At 34.6% G+C, this 16,682-nt stretch overlaps 3 protein-coding genes across 10 annotated transcripts; 2 read left to right on the top strand and 1 right to left on the bottom strand.

The window, feature by feature from the left end:
• Positions 1-1,684: 1,684 nt before the first annotated feature.
• LOC142626459 (protein trichome berefringence-like 7) lies at positions 1,685-8,592 on the top strand. Of its 4 annotated transcripts, none has more exons than XM_075800284.1 (5): positions 1,685-1,848; positions 2,204-3,158; positions 6,473-6,631; positions 7,366-7,676; positions 8,159-8,592. In XM_075800284.1, exons 2-4 carry the CDS (start codon positions 2,320-2,322, stop codon positions 7,658-7,660), a joined length of 1,293 nt encoding a protein of 430 aa, XP_075656399.1. In that variant the 5' UTR covers positions 1,685-1,848; positions 2,204-2,319; the 3' UTR covers positions 7,661-7,676; positions 8,159-8,592. The 4 variants fall into 4 exon arrangements, with proteins under 4 accessions (XP_075656399.1, XP_075656397.1, XP_075656396.1 ...); XM_075800283.1 differs by having other exon boundaries at positions 1,703-1,848; positions 8,154-8,592; XM_075800282.1 differs by having other exon boundaries at positions 1,691-3,158.
• Positions 8,593-10,533: 1,941 nt separating this feature from the next.
• On the top strand, positions 10,534-11,604 carry LOC142626460 (uncharacterized). Its single transcript, XM_075800285.1, has one exon. The coding sequence runs from the start codon at positions 10,575-10,577 to the stop codon at positions 11,385-11,387; it is 813 nt and encodes a 270-aa protein (XP_075656400.1). The 5' UTR covers positions 10,534-10,574; the 3' UTR covers positions 11,388-11,604.
• Positions 11,245-15,126, bottom strand: LOC142626458 (pentatricopeptide repeat-containing protein At3g26782, mitochondrial-like). Of its 5 annotated transcripts, none has more exons than XM_075800280.1 (5): positions 13,806-15,126; positions 13,303-13,362; positions 13,017-13,119; positions 12,567-12,636; positions 11,334-11,383 (listed from the first exon to the last, which is right to left on the bottom strand). In XM_075800280.1, exons 1-3 carry the CDS (start codon positions 15,040-15,042, stop codon positions 13,094-13,096), a joined length of 1,323 nt encoding a protein of 440 aa, XP_075656395.1. In that variant the 5' UTR covers positions 15,043-15,126; the 3' UTR covers positions 11,334-11,383; positions 12,567-12,636; positions 13,017-13,093. The 5 variants fall into 5 exon arrangements, with proteins under 5 accessions (XP_075656393.1, XP_075656395.1, XP_075656394.1 ...); XM_075800279.1 differs by having other exon boundaries at positions 11,344-11,383; positions 12,705-13,119; XM_075800278.1 differs by lacking the exon at positions 13,017-13,119 and having other exon boundaries at positions 11,245-11,383.
• Between the last annotated feature and the right edge of the window lie 1,556 nt (positions 15,127-16,682).

Genomic DNA, 16,682 nt, shown 5'->3' with positions numbered 1-16,682 from the left:
GTAGGTGGGGATTGAAACCTAGATCGCTTATTCAACCATCAGAAATTTTACCAATTAAGCTAATTAAATGGAACACACACAATAATATATATATATATATATATATATATATATATATATATATATATATATATATAATTGAGATGAAAGGTACATATTTCTTGAACTCTCTACAAGTTACTAAGTCCATTAAATATACCACTTCAAAATCTTTTCCGATTTACTTATAGGGCAACCAACTAAGGATCTATTTTGAATTGCCTATTATGTTTTAAAAATAAACCAAGTGAAATATGAATATAGTTGATGAAATTAATTTTAAAAAGTTGTATACATACTTATGATAACAATAAACTAGATTTGCCAGGAGTTATCAATGACAACAGGAAGGGCCGAGTTTAGATCACGGGTGCCCCAATCCAGCCCCGTCTACTCTTCAAGTGAGAAAAACTCGTACGGAGCAGTAGCAGGGCAAGTTGGGTTCAAGATTGGTTAGAGATGTTCTACTAGTACTAGTGATATTACACTAATATTGACAAGATATAGATGAAATATGAAAGGAAATGGTAACTATGAGAGTACTAAAAGAGAAGTAGACACTAGTGTTTTCAAGATAGTACTAATATATATTCTACACAAACTAGCCCGGGGTCGGGGGGTCATGCGGGGCGGGTCTTTTTTGCCATCCTTACCAAATGCCTAGTATCTCAACTAACACATTTTGATATTTTCAAGAGAGACATCTGGGATAAATCTCCCTTATTCCCATTTTATTTTATTTTTTTATTTTTTTAAAAAAAACCTAGATTTTAAGTTTATTTAAGCACAAGTTAAAAGTACCATGCAAATCAACTCTTTTCATATCCTTGTTAATCTTTGAATTGTATATTTCATTGTGTGTGTGTGTGTGTGTGTGTTTTGAAGTAAAATGTTTTATAGAAAATATTTTCAGCATTTTATAATTTTATTTCAGTGTAAAATTTGGTCAAACTTGAAAATGTTTTCCATTGACCGTAAAATCCTTTATAAATGTTATAAATTGTTTTACCTTTAAAAACTTGATAAAACATTTTATAAAAATACACAATGACTCTCTTCCCCTATCTGGTGGCTGGGTCGTCAGTTCAATTGGCTAGGCAACCTGTGTAGGCGGCCTAATGGTCGACACTGTTGGTTCAATCACTAGAGTTGCTTCGACTACCAATTTTGGTGATTTGTGCTTGAAAATTTTTACTTGTCACACAAAATACCTAAAAATATTTCACTTAGATGGCAAAAACTCGAGTTAAACCCACTTGTTTGAGTAAATAAATTATATATTGAACTAATAAATTGGCACTAATCTAGTCGTAGTTTATCTAATTTATCTCTTTTAAGGGATTTAATTTATTTTTTAAGTTAAATAAGCCAATAAATGTAAGCTATCCCAAACTAGACTAATATGGGTAATTTTTTTATGATAGATAAATCAATGATCTAATAATTTCCTACAAAGGCACAAACTATATCATCTTTTTTTCGATTAAAAAAAATTGGAAATTATTGATAGGGTCTCTAATTATTTTTGTTTTGGTGCAATGTCTCTAAGTCTAACTACTCTTTTTTCTTTTTTCTTTTGGAAGAGGGTAAGTGGTCTCTAACTACTTGAATATTATAGTCCCCATGCTTCTTTCTGTTTTTCTTTGTTATTTTACACGTCCTGTTCTCAACCACCTCTGAATCAAAACCCTCCCAAATCTCCAAAGCATCTCCTTTCTCTGCTCTCTGCCTACATCTCTCCAACTCTGCAAGTCCCCTCAAGATTCAACGGCGGATTCTCCATATCTTTGTTTTATGCCACCTTCACAGGTAGCTACTGTCTTCTAATTTCGTTAGCGTCTCTCTTTTCTTCACTAATTCATCCAAGATTCTAGGCAACCGGGTTTGTTTTTCTTGAGATTTGAAGCATGCCCATTTGGTTCTTAACCCATTTCTATTATGGGTCTTGACCACACCATGGTTCTGAGCTTGAATTCTTGACTTCTTGGATTGCATTTGTAGATTGTACAGTTATTTTTTGTTTCTTTGTGCTTTTGAAGTTTTATTAGTGACATTGCTAAAGTTGACGACTTTTTGAGGTGGCTGTATGTTGGTTTTGATTTCTGCTGGATTTTGATGTGATAGTGATTGGATTTGTATGGTTCTTGGATTGGTTTTATAATAGGATTGAAGCTATATATGGAAAGATGGACTATTTTGGATCCTGAACCAATGGTTTGTATCACATGGGAGCAGTTTTGATGTTTTCTGGATGACTGGGATAGTGAATAGTTTCAATGGATGATTGACATGATGAAAAGTCTCAAAAGGGTTGCATCCTTAAAACGCAGTGCATCAATCAACCGGAGGGCCTTGAATGTTACAAGTCCAAGGGGATTGAGTGTTTTAAGCCCAAGAGTTAGTCGGTGGAGTGGGGTTTCACGCTTGTTTCACATTCTTGTGGTGATTGGGTTTGTGATTTCATCCCTCATAGCAATTGGTTGTGGTTATATGTTTGTGCTCCCAAGTCTCAGCCAAGCCTTTTACAGTTATGGTGCATCCAAGACTAATGTTTCATTAAGTAGTTGCAATATTTTTAATGGAAGTTGGGTTTTGGATGATAGCTATCCATTGTACAATGCTACAGAATGCCCTTTTGTAGAACAAGGATTCAATTGCTTGGGAAATGGACGGGATGATAAAGATTATTTGCGATGGAGATGGAAGCCTATGGATTGTGTTATTCCAAGGCTTGATGTGCAAAGCATATTAGGAATGCTTCGAGGCAAAAGAGTTGTTTTTGTTGGTGATTCTATGAGTAGAACACAGTGGGAGTCACTGATATGCTTACTTATGACAGGGGTAGAAGATAAGAAGAGTGTCTATGAAGTAAATGGAAATAAGATTACAAAACGGATTAGATTTTTAGGTGTTCGGTTCAGTTCCTTCAACTTTACTGTTGAGTTTTTTCGCTCAGTTTTCCTGGTGCAACCAGGAGGGATGCCTAGACATGCGCCAAAGAGGGTCAAGTCGACACTTAAATTGGACAAGTTAGACAATATTAGCAGCCATTGGGTTAATTCAGATGTTCTCATATTCAACACAGGACAATGGTGGGTGCCAGGCAAGCTTTTTGATACGTAAGTTCCCTCAATTCTGTGTATCAATCTCCATGCTACCTGTGCTTTTCTATATGAAATTCCTTGCTTGGATAGGATTACTAGAATTGAAGCATGGGTTAATCCACCTTTGGGTTAATTCAGATGTTCTCATATCCATGATTTTTTATGGAGAATTGCAATCCAACCCTGATTCCATTGATCTAACATGCAAATCGAAGTTTTGAATTATAGAAAGTGTTATTATAACTTCATCACATTGTACTAGTTATAATTCGGATTATGCACTTATGTTATATTGCAGAATGCAGAAACCATGTATTCAAAGTCCATTAATCATTTGAACAAATCTTAATGGTCATAGTGTTTTTGTATGGGTAGGAGAACTTATGGCATGGGATGCAACTTATAGAAATTCCTACACTTGAATCCCCTTTTCTATGTTCACATAATATATATATATATATATATATATATATAGACATACATATATATATATATATATATATATATACATACATACATACATACATACATACATATATATATATATATATACATATATATATATACTATCTAAAATGGTAAAATGAGTACAAAAATAGGAAAGGAAACACTCTCCTAATTTTCTAGATGAGTGTACCATTGGAAAGAGTAGCTTTTTAGTGCTACTATAAAAAGATAAGTGATCTTCCTTCTTTTATTGGTGCATTCCTCTCTCTCTCTCTCAAGTAAAAACGGTAAAAGTAACCTTACCTCCTAACTTGATGAGAACTCATAGTCATGTGAAAGAAGTTTAATAATTGTTAGTTTCTCTTCTCAACCATAGTAAATATATTTATAGTTATAACATGGCACTTGAGGAATAATTATGCAAAACTAGTTTTAGATAATCATTAGTTTCCATCCATAAATTCTTAGCTGTAAGGACCTCTGCCTCGCCATAAATACCTATCTTCCTCTGCCATATCAACCCCAATTCTATAAATTCGGATTAGACTTAACATGCACAAAAATGCACATTGTGTGTGATAGTGTTTATTTAGTAAAAGGCAAACACCTATGAAATGAAAACTATTTGGGAAGATAGCAACATATGGATCTTTTTCCTATTCATGGTTGCTTATCCATTTAAGAACTCCTTGAGATGCCTCTGCTGCCACACACACAACAACAAAAAAAACAAAACAAAACAAAAAAAAAAGATTATTAATTATGCCTTTTCTCTAATGATGAAGATTTCTCCATATGGAACAGTGTTCTTCTGTACCAAAGCATCAAGCTGCAGGATCTTTCAGTCTAGATTTCTTATGGATTAGATTCTGAATAAGATATTGACATTATGCTTAGTAATGATACTTCTGCATGGATTTTGATCCACCAACAAGACGTTTTGAGAATCACCCTTCTCTAGATTGAAAGCCGCATTGAGCAAAATAATTGTACTGGTTTACATCAGATTATGGATATCCTTTTAGGCTAATTGTGCATGAAAAAGGATTGTTAAAATGACCTCAACTCCACCTAACAAAATGTTTATCCCAAAAACCTTCTCAACATTCGTTGCTGACTAAAGTCATCATCTGAAATCCACTCAACAAAGCCCTCTCATGTTTCACCCCTGACTAAAGCCATGCCCCAAATTATCCTGGAATAATAATGTTTCACTTAACCAATTTTGCTTCATTGTCAAACACTGGCAGAGCCTCAAACCTATCAGCATATAGGAGTATAACCACTCTTTTGCAATAGATCCTCTTTTTGACTAATGTATTGGAAAATTGTTTCAAGGATGGGCTCATAGAGAGCTTGAGGGAAAAAATGATCTTTGTAACTTTCTCCAACAAGTTGGAAGTCAAAACTTTTTTCGGCCAGGGGTGAATCACATTCATTGGATGCTTGTGACCTTGCAGAGTCAAATTTAACCATCCAATATGAAGGCTATTATGGAAACAAAACTTTTCAAAGTGAGATTTTTATTCATGAGGGTGATCCCTATGGTTTGTTTCCTATATTTGTAATTGTAAAAGCTCCACCTGAATTTCTTTCTCTGCATATATAGTTTTTTAAAACAGACAAAATTTCTCTAATCATTCTCCTAAAATGTCTGAAATTTTTCTAAATTATAAAATTTAAATGTGTATGCATGAGATATAGGGAATAGTAATTTGAGACTAATTTCAATTTCTTGTTAATTAAGAACGCAAGAAAAAGTGGTTACCTAAATAATGTTGAGGAGAGAAAACTGCATTTTTATAACTCTGAGCCGAGGCTGGATGAATTAAAATTAATATGTACTTCTGCAGCCCTATGATTTTTTTCCTTCAGCAAGACTAGTTTGTTCAATATCTAACCAAACATATTCTAAATTACTTCTTACTAGATATCCAGTCAAGTCAAACATGTTCTGCTTGAATTAAATGTCTCTGTTCTGAAGATCATAAACTACAGAATGTTTCCTATAGACATATCACTAATGAAAAAATTTTACACAAGGAAAAGAAAATAAGCGTATGCATATAAAGAGCAAGAATATTATCTGAAAAAGCATCTGTATACTGGGGAAAAAAATAAAAGAAAAGAAAAAAGAGAACATAAAAAACTCATCCATTGTGAATTTCTTGTTCCTAGTGACACCATAGTTGTATCTGCATCAACCTTTTGTTTTTTGGCTGACTGCATTTCCCAATTATTTGATGTGGTGTACATTCCAACATTGATGCTCGCTAGCACTTCCACATGTTTTGAAACATCATGCATAATTCAGCCATAGTCAGTTAAAGAGCTCCATAGAAGTCCAGTGCTCATATTTCAAATTTCTCTCCTGTCAGCATTACACCTGAACATGTTACTCTGGGGATAGACTTTTCAAGGACCTTGTAATGAAAGAAAGTTGTAAATTTTTTTTTTTTTTTTTTTTTGTGACCACCGTAATTTTTCTTATTCTGGCTGTAATATGTGACATTTTGCTTACCAGCTGAGGCATCTGAACCTTTGTTCAGGTGGCAAATAAATGTGGTAGATTGAGTTAAAGCTTATGTTAGATTTTCACCTATTAATAGAACAAGAAAAAAGGGAATTACTAAGAAACACACCACATGTTGCTCTATTGTTTCATCTTGCAAAATTGCTATTGTAACTATTTATTAAGCCTTGTAGAATGCAATTTGTACGGATATTGGTTACCCTATCTTAGCATTAGTAATTTGTATGCCGTGCTCTCATTTTATCCATCCACAAAATTTCTAATGTACTGGAAACTTTTGAGTCTTTGTCGAAAATTATTATCTTCTAGTACACCTGTATAAAATGCTTCTAAATTGTATTCTGGATAGTGGCTGTTATTTCCAGGTTCGAAACACTTTAAAGCTTGGGATGCCAATTTCTGCTGCTTACAGAACTGCACTAGGCACATGGGCATCATGGGTTGAGAAAAACATCAATACAAATCGAACGCGTGTCTTCTTCCGAAGTTTTGAGCCATCTCACTGGAGGTATGCCTTCTATATTGGCAATATGATCCTGTGTTCTCATACATATTTGGTTTTCCACTTCAAGTTATTCCTTGGAAACAACTGTCTCTGCTTACAGAACTAAAAATGAATTTTCCCTGTTGTAACTTATCAGTTGGCCTATTCTCATGAAATTGCTTCCCACAATAACAATGTTGATCCTTTTTTTTCCTCTAAAGTTGCTAATCATTCTCTAATGGTTTATTTGAATGGAAGTAGAGAAAGTTTTGGATTTCATTTTTTAGTTTAAATGACTTGAATAGAGTATGGAAAGTACAAAATTTTTCAATTTTGTAAAATTCACGGATGGATTTACACCATGTTAACATGTAGATTGGAAATGATTAGGTGTAAGACGTTATGTCAAATTCATAATACAACTGTTTTTGTTCAAATAAAATCCTTAATGTTAATCCATTATGTGTTGTTACAATTACAACAGGTAATTTAAGCTAGCAGTTGTTTTTTAAATCCCTTGATTTCAATTTCTAGTCCCCAAATCCAAATGCAATCTAAAAGGTTTATAGAATTGATATTCTGTTTCAAGTTTAGTAATAGTTACAAGTTGCAACCAACCACATTTGAAGGGCTGATGTTATCATTATATTTGTTTACTTTTAGTCTGTTTCATTGTTTCCCTTGTATTTTGAATTCCTCTTGAGGTGGACACAAACTGGCTTCAACATGACTAAGGATATGGTTTATTTCTGCATCAGTGATCAAACTCGTAGGTTTTGTAATATGACCCAGCACCCCCTATCAGAAGCAAGAGGAAGGGACCAGAACGTATTTTCAGATACTATTTTGGAGGTGGCAAAGAATATGACAGTTCCTGTAACTGTTCTGCACATAACTTCCATGACAGCTCTCCGGAGTGATGCTCATGTGGGTAACTGGAGTGACAGCCCATATACGCCTGATTGTAGCCACTGGTGTCTACCTGGGGTACCTGATGTGTGGAACGAAATTGTCCTCTCTTACCTGCTTACGGACTATAGGCTTCATTTCTGATTAATGGATGAGTACAGTAAGCTCCAATTACTTTCTGAATTTCTTCCTATTATTGCTCTTGTACATCCCAGCATAATTGATGTAAATTGCTTCATCCTTGGGACTTATGCTCGTAGAAAAACTCAATCCACATTATATCTTCCTTCATCTTGTTGCTTTAACTGCCTCAACGGACCATATCAGCACACATTGGTTTTTGTTGCACTTGGCAAAAACCATCTCAAAGAGGACGTATTTCTCATACGTTTCATCCCTGTACCTTGGCACAGGGGTTGGAAGCACTAGGAATAGGAGGGGCATGTCTGACATTCGATTTTTTGTTTTTTTTTTTTTTTTTTAAAAGAGAATAATAAAAACAATTTTAAAAAAGTAAGAACAGCATTTTCCTTCTCTCTCTCTCCCCTTTTGAGGTAAAAAAGTGGTCCATTAAAGCAACTGTTTCAATTGGTTTTTTTTTTTTTTTTTTGATAGTCAATTGGTTCTTGTTAATCAGTGCAGAGTGGACAAAAGTGGATTTACTGGTACCAGTTTTGATGAAGCAAGTTGCCAAAACCTCCAGACTACCAGCACCCGTGTTCTCAAAGATTGGAAGCCAGAAAAATTGGGTAACATTGAATTGAGCTGAAGTTTATTTCCTTATTACTTGTCATTCTATAGCAGCTCAGCGCCCGAACTATTCTACAACTCTTCAAGATAGCACCAAGTTTTCAAAAGAAAATCTAGAATTACACGGAGGATACAATTTTGCATAGAAACCAATTTTTTCATTCTTTTTGCAAATTCTTTTGTATTAAAAAGGGGCTAAAATTTTGTCTCAGAGATGTAACAAATTGTCCATTCCTGTTCATTAATCACAGTTTTAATTACAATGCTATCTTTGTTCAAACAAAATAAAGAAGGGGAAAGAATGAGAATTGAAATTGACCATCATATTTGCCTTTTGTCTTTTTTCTTTTTAAATTTGTGCTGTTTCTTTGACAAATGAATAGTGTAATACAATGACAATGTTTTAAGTCTTAACCAAAGAAGTGCACTTAATTGTTTCTTCCTTTCCTTTACCCGACTTTGATGAATGGAAAAATTAACTTGTCTTAAATTTAATTACTGTTAGATCGTTGGTTGTTGTACGTACTGAAGTTTCAATTTCGAGGGAATCCTCCATTACTATGCATAGACTAGTAATAGTATGAGTATTTTAATGACCAGGACCAGACTTGAAAATTGAGCCATCCAAAATAAAATATTTTCACTTTTCAGGTCATGGATTAATAATAGGTTTTGTGCCAAACCTAAGTTACAACAATATCTTCTTTACCTTTTTTCAAGAAAGCATTTAGTTCAACCACCAATTTAATATGATTATCTTGTAAAATACAAAAAGTAAGTGATTTTACACATCTTGATCAAAAAACCACCCACATCAGTGGGTGTAAAATTGTGCATTTATGCACAGAGCTACATTAAAATTGTGCATTTATACACAAAGCTACATTAAAATTGTGCATATATGCACAGTTACTGTAGATCTTCTATATATTATTTTAATATTATTTCTCTCTTTCCCTGATTCTCTCTCTCTTCAACTCAATCACCACAACTCAGCACCAGCGCCAGCCACATAGCGACAGCCACACAACGCCAACCACACAGACCCACCACCCACATCACCACAACTCAACATCACCAAACACCACCACCGCAACCCAGCACCGCCAACCATAATCAACCCAAACCCGAAGAAAAACTCATCCCAAAGCCAAACCAAAATCAATTAAAACTAAATCCAACCCAACGAAAAACCCATATGAAAAATCCAACAGAAACCCACATGAAAAACCCACTGGAAAACCCGTTGGGTCTGCCCCGATCTGTCACTGATCTGCCGCCGATCTGCTCCTCCAGGTTGCTACCAATCTGCCATCGCCAGGTTGCTGCCGATCTACCACCGTGAGGTTGCTACCGACTGCCGCTGATCTAGGTTTGAGATTTGAGTGAGGAAAAGAGTTTAGGGAGAACTAGAGAAGTAGAGGCAGATGACAATTGGGAGAAAGAGCCGCGGTTGAGACTTGTGGGGTGGAAAAAAAAATTAATAAAGAGATATTTATTAATAAAATAATAATAATAATAATAAATATTATTTAAATAAGTTAAAGTGTAATAAATATTCTGATGTGGGTGTTTTGTAAAAGTGATCTTGTAAAATAGAAGAAGTAGATTGTTAGTGTAAAATAGACGGAAAAATTTGGCCGAAACTGATGCGGTTGCTCAAGAGTTCCAAAATGCCTAATGTACAGCCCCTTAGTAGATCTGATATTTCAATTAGGGTATTCATTCCCTGTACCGTACTTTTTTTGGCCCAGATTGTACCATACGATCTTCAAATGATTAACGAAACGGATTAGAAAAAAATTAGACATACCTAAATGTGAATGCAGAAATAGGGTCAGGAATCCCTTGCAGCAGTTGAATAGGTAAAATCCTCCTTTAAAGCTGGTACGCTTTAAAAAACAAGTTCCTAAAATACCTCACCTCATAATCAGCAGGTGATAAAAAATTAGTAAGTTTATATGTCGATTCGTTCAATGCAGAAAACAATACTAATCAACCCAACCTACATTTTTTTATTTGTAAAGAAGAGACTTCGATAGAAAGCAAAATGAAAAAAAAAAATAGTAATAATAATAATAAATTAAGTAGAATTAAGTGTTTTTCAATACAATCAATGACAACACTGCAAAATCTTTGCATGGGAGTCAAGTTACTAAAGGCTTTGAAGTGTGAAGTATTCAAAACATCAAACAATTCAAACCCGTACTAAGGAACTACAAATAGGCATTGAATACATGCCTTGTTGTCCATCTTCCAATACCTGCACAAATCTATCAATTAACTCTGAAAACTTTTGCACATTGAAATGGCTCCTAGCGAAAATAAAGACAATTTTTACCCATCTTTTCCTCTACCACCACCCCACCAATATCCTCCATTCCCTCCAAAAGTACTACCACCTCATAGTTCTCCAAAAGCGGCCCCACCACCTAAACATAATTTTCCATCTCCTCCAACTCCAAATGTGGCACCACCTCCTAACCCTCCATTACCTCCAAAGGCTGCACCACCTCATGGTACTCCATCCCCTCCAAAGGTGGCACCACCTCATAATCCTCCCTCACCTCCAAATGCAGCACCACCTCACGGTAACCCACCCCATGGCCCCATTACACCACCACGGCCATTACTTCCACCACCAGCAACACCACCCCATCATTCTTTCTATCCACCACCTCCCCACACCATTTCACCCCCTTCCCCAACTGTGATACCACCACCGCCCAATCCTATTTCTCCACCACCAGCACCAGGACACCATTCTACTGTTATTGTAATTGTCTTTGTCTCACTTGGTGGACTATTCTTTCTTGCATTCCTTTCAGTTGCTCTGTGTTGCTTCATTAAGAAAAGAAAGAAAAAAACAGTTCAGAAAACTGAGATTATAAATATTGATGAACATATAAAGGTTCAGGAAGCCATTATACCAGGCCCACATGGTGAACAAATCAAGGTATTATCAATCGAAGAGGATTTGCATATTGAGGAAGAGATCAAGAAAAATGAGAAGGTGAGTGAAAGTCCACATATTAATCCTGCAAAGGATCATCCTCAAGCTATTCAAGCGGCAGCATCCTCTTCCGTGTCCAGTCATAATCATCTTGAGCAAAAGGCCTGATTCAAAGCTACACAAATAAATGTCACAAGCAACAAAATAATTTATATTTACAACCACTATTTTCTGAGAAAACAAACTACAATTTCTTGTTCTTTCCCATACTAGTTTTTTGTGAGAATAAAAACTGTAAAGGTTGTGGAAGAATACCTTGACATGCCCTTTGTATTCTAAAAATAAATTATTTAAAATATGTATATAAAAAACTCAGTTCTACTTTGGGGTATCATTTTTTTTATAGGTAATTCAGGTGTATTATCAATTTTGATAATAGCCGCTAACAACCCCACGAGCAATTATTGCACATTGTGAGCATTAACATTCGATCAAACTCAGTGTAGGTTAATCTGGTCTAAATCATACTTGTCTTTTGCAATTATATAACCCTTACTAATTATATTAGCCATTACTGAGGTCACTTTAAATATTATTGTATTATTTTATTTCAAATCATTTTTATGAGATTAACATAGCTAATTGAAATTAAATTTGGAATTTTAACCACCCCCCCCCCCCCCCCTGGCCGTGGGGCAAAAAAAAAAAAAAAAGAGTGAATATGTTGTGAAGTAGCCAATTATAACCTCATCCTTAAAATATGGGCTAAAGTATATTTGGATGAAGAGGCAAGGGGCAGTTTAAGCTTCCTATCACTATTTCTCATCCAGTGAAATAATTATGAAGACCTAAAGGCAAGAGGATGATTAAACAGCATCTCATATAGAAGTAGGCTACAGTAGGATTATCTCCTTTCAAATGTCTCTCCAATTCTAAACATATATAGTGTTTGATAGTTTAATTTTCATAGAAGTCTGGTGAACATCCAATTAGTGATATCCTCAATAACAACTCACATGTGGACTAAGAAATGTGAAATGCAAATAATAATAATAACCCTCAGAAACTAGTGTATTGTAGTTAACTGTCTTTCACCATAGATTGCTATAGAAAATGAACCATATGGCGAACTTACCCTGTCAACAACCCCCCTCATTTAAGATTTCACAATTTAATAAGAATACTTATAATTTGAAAACCCAATAACATTTGCTAAATTTGGCGAGTGAAAGATCTCCTCTAGAACTTCTGTTGGTAGACACCATTCAGCCAGAGTCTTGTTTAACAATTATTAATTACCAGGTAATATTAAAATGAAACATTTAGTCAAATTGATGGAAAGTGTACCTTCAGAAGCACAAAGTAACACAAGCTGCTTGCCAGAATGTAAGAAGGTTGACACTTGGCAGAAGAAGACCTGACAGTAAACAAACAAATGGTGAAAGATTGGATACTGTTTGTTATTCTTGAATGTAGATTTTTTACCATTTTCTTTTTTTAAGGTTATATCCGATGCACAAATCTCCCACTTGAGGTTTGGGAGACATGATTGATTGGCACTAGACATGATTGATCATTGACTTCTCCACTCTACCTTCCATTTAAAATTCTATGTATTGGGCTTCACCTATTAAAAGGTAGTTTGAGCCCACACGCGAGGGGGTAGTATTAGAATACATGGTTAAATAATTAAATTTAACATCTCCTAATAGGTTAAGCTTTTAGAAGAATTGGTAATTTAACTTGTTAGAATTTATGTTACAACTTAGAAGTATGGGGTCAAAAGATTAAATTTACCATATTTGTTAATTTAACATGAAAGCAGTGCAGGAGGTTTTGAGTTTGATCTATGTCTCCTCCACTTTACTTCCCATTTAAAATCCCACGTGTTGGACCTCACCTATTAAAAGAGAGTTTGAGCTCACATGAGAAGGAAAGTGTTAGAAATATGTGGTTAAATGATTAAATTTACCATATCTCAATAGTTTAAACTTTTGGGACAATCGTTAATTTAACAGTAGATACAAAAAACAAAAACCCAAAAAACAAAGGATTACATATATGTTAAGATAAAGAACTTTACCCTTAAATGAGTGCATCCAAGATCCATCTGACTCTTTCACTTTGCATATGTTCCATAGCTCTGCACATATATTCACAAGTCATGCTGATGTGCGACACAGTTGCATTTGCATAAAGAAAAATGAATCCTCCATCTGTTCTATATGTGCTAAAGAAAAATGGTTCAATTACCAACCCTCATAACGTAGAACCATAAAAAATGTGGCCATATTTATGTTGCAAAGGACATTAAATTAGCAACCCATGGTTTTACTCAAAGGTAGCTTCCACAATCATCAGGCAACGTAGGTGTCTTAATTATTTGATCTAACATTTCATGTATCATCCTAGTTTGAGGATGAGAGCAGTCTCCTTGATAGAACTTATGCATTTTCCCTGCAATGGCCATCCAGCTATAACCAGGAGTTTTAACCAAACCCAAATTCCTCATCTTTGCTCTGATTATTGAAACACCATCGCGTACACTAAGAGAATCATAAATACTACACAAAGCTATATAGTTACCAGAGTTTCTAGGTTCCAATTCAAAAAGCTGAAGAGCTGCAACTTCTCCAATTTCAACATTCTTGTGCATCACACAACCAGCAAGTAGGGCACCCCAAACACTTGCTGTTGCCACTGACTTCATGTTTTTCACCAATCCAAGTGCTTCCTCTAGATGTCCAAAACGACCCAAAAGATCCACCATACAGGCATAGTGCTCTACACTGGGTTTCAATCCATATTCAAAACTTATAGAATCAAAAATCTTCCAGCCTTGATCAATGAGACCTGAGTGGCTGCAACTAGCCAAAATTGCTGTTAGTGTAACGCAGTTTGGTTTAAACCCGCAATCCTTCATTTTCTTAAACAAAGCCAAAGAATCCTCCCCTTTCCCATGAACACCATAGCAAGATATCAATGTTGTCCAAGTTACCAAATTCAGTTCACGCATGTTCCTGAAGACCTTTTCTGAGTCATGCAAGCATCCACACTTTGCGTACATATCAATCAATGAATTACCAATTGCGACATCTCCATCAAATATGAGACTCTTAATTACTTGCCCATGAATTTCCTTTCCTTTCATCAAGTCTCCTTCCCGTCCGCAAGCATTTAAAATACTAGGAATCGACATAGAATCCATATTCACTCCTTCACTAAGCATGCTCCTGAAACAATTCAAAGCATCAACATAAAAGCCAGCCCTCCCAAATCCTGAAATCATTGAATTCCAAACCGCAGAATCTCTAGACAACATATTAGAAAATACCCGCTTTGCATCAACTAAATTACCAAATTTCACATAAAAATCCAAAACCGAACTTCCCACAACAACATATTCCTCAAACCCAAGCCTAATCACCCAACCATGAAGCATCTTACCCAAAAAAGCATCTCCTATTCCAACACATGACTTAAACACTGGAGGCATTGTATAATGATCAGGCCGAAGACCCATTTTCAGAAAATCATCAAAAACATTCATAGCATCCAAAAAAAGAGAATTCTGAGCATAAGAAGCGAGCATTATATTCCACGAGTACATATTTCTTTCAGACATTTTGTCGAAGACTTGGCGGGCATCTTGAAGAACCCCACATTTAGAGTAGAACAGTAAGAGATCTGTTTGAAGGGTCACGTTGGAAAGGAAGCCAAGGCCAAGGATTTGAGCATGGGTTTGCTTAGCTTGGGAAATTGCAGAGAGTGGGACACAGTTTCTGAGTAGGGAAGACAAGTAAAAAGCAGCATTGTAAGACATTTTTTTCAAAGTTTTAAAACTCCAACGTTCATATGAGGATTTGGAGGGAAGAGAATGAGTTATAATCAGGTGTGGATCTTGTTCCGTAATTTCCTGCTTTTTGACTTCCACGGAGGACTAAACTCGTGCCATGTTGGGATGGTTTTGAATTTTTTTTTTTTCTTTTTTTTGAGTACACAAAATGTCAAAATTTATCTTTATCTTTATCTCCTTCTTCAAAATAAAATCATACAAGTATATTCTCAATTTATTTGTCTATTATTCTATTTTTATAATTTCATAAGTTTGCCTTTTTGTAATGAATATTCAATATTTTATATAATTTTAAATTAATTATATTCTTGAAAATTGAAATTTTTATTTTTTTTAAACTAAAAGATGTTTTCTTAAAGATCAAATTTTGGATCAAATTTTATATAAAATGTCTACCCAACATTTTTTTAATTGGATCTAATTTTGACAAATTCAGCGTTGAATTACATTATTTTTGTATATTCTCTATGCTTACAAAATTTCAAAATGATCAAAGATCAATAACCATCTAACCAATCAATTGTTTAAATTCAAGTTTTTATATTTAAAATAATTCATAAAAGATGAGTTTATGGATCGAATAGTAAATAAAATTTGATTGGCATAAAAATTGAAATGCATATTAAGAATGTATAGAATATGTAATTGAGAGGGATATTGTATGCATGATTTTTAGACCCAAACTGTTCAAAAAATTATTAAAAGGAGATGTTCAAGATTTTTAAGTTTGGACCAAAATTGAACTGTAATGATGTGATAATTAATTTAATAATTAATAAAAATAAAAATAAAGGTATTAAATTTGTAAATATTAGCAAATTTGACTTAAAAATATCTAAAAATTTGAAACTAACTTTCAAATAAATTTTCATGATATTATAAGGTTAACAGAAAATAGTACAACATAAATAAAGCATGAAAGTAATAATCCTTCAAGTCGAAATCATTTTAATTAAAATAAAAATGACTTTTAAAATATATTCATTAATAGTAAATTCTCATGCAAAGGCACTATTCTTAAATCAAAAGTTAATTTAGCAATGAAAAAAGTTTTATTAATATTTATTATTGTAAGTGCACAATTGCACCTGGCCCCAAGAACAATTACGGGCTCAGGCCCAACGAGCCTTAAACAATGTAATTTGTAGAGTGTGGGCTTGAAACCCAGGTTAGAAGTGTTTGAGGATTAAATAGCAAGCTAAAAATGATAAACACTTAAAAACAACAAAGAATGCTATGAATCAATCTGCTCGGACGTAAGCCGAGAACTGTTCTTATACAATTTCTCTCTCCTTCTTTTTCTCTTTCTTTTAGGTTTCAAAAAGGGAGATCCCCTCTTTCTGTCTTAGATTCCCCCTTAAATACTACTCTCTTGAATACCTTTTACACGTGTTGCTTTACCTCCCCTTTAACCTAGATATTTCTTTTCCCAGTGCCTTTGAATAGTAACCAGAAGTTTCTCTTCCACTGTTCAGGTGTCACTTCCCCATCAATGCGGCCAGGGTGGTAGGTGCAGGGTCTTTAATGTGGAGGTAGCAGCCTTTATCTTTGACATTTCTTCAACACCAGTGCTTCTGGGGCATTCTAGAGTTTACCCCTTTTAATCA

This window comes from Castanea sativa, chromosome 2, assembly GCF_040712315.1.
Source record: "Castanea sativa cultivar Marrone di Chiusa Pesio chromosome 2, ASM4071231v1".
In the NCBI taxonomy this organism is placed as follows: domain Eukaryota; kingdom Viridiplantae; phylum Streptophyta; class Magnoliopsida; order Fagales; family Fagaceae; genus Castanea; species Castanea sativa.
Note: the sequence above shows the minus strand (reverse complement) of the source record. Positions and strands in the feature narration are given on the sequence as shown.

Coding starts and splice junctions, on each gene's coding strand:
- LOC142626459 (XM_075800284.1), top strand. CDS start 2,320: ATGATTGACATGATGAAAAGTCTCAAAAGGGTTGCATCCTTAAAACGC. Junction 3,159..6,472: donor CCAGGCAAGCTTTTTGATAC/GTAAGTTCCCTC, acceptor TATTCTGGATAG/TGGCTGTTATTTCCAGGTTC. Junction 6,632..7,365: donor TTTGAGCCATCTCACTGGAG/GTATGCCTTCTA, acceptor TTTCTGCATCAG/TGATCAAACTCGTAGGTTTT.
- LOC142626460 (XM_075800285.1), top strand. CDS start 10,575: ATGGCTCCTAGCGAAAATAAAGACAATTTTTACCCATCTTTTCCTCTA.
- LOC142626458 (XM_075800276.1), bottom strand. CDS start 15,042: ATGTCTTACAATGCTGCTTTTTACTTGTCTTCCCTACTCAGAAACTGT.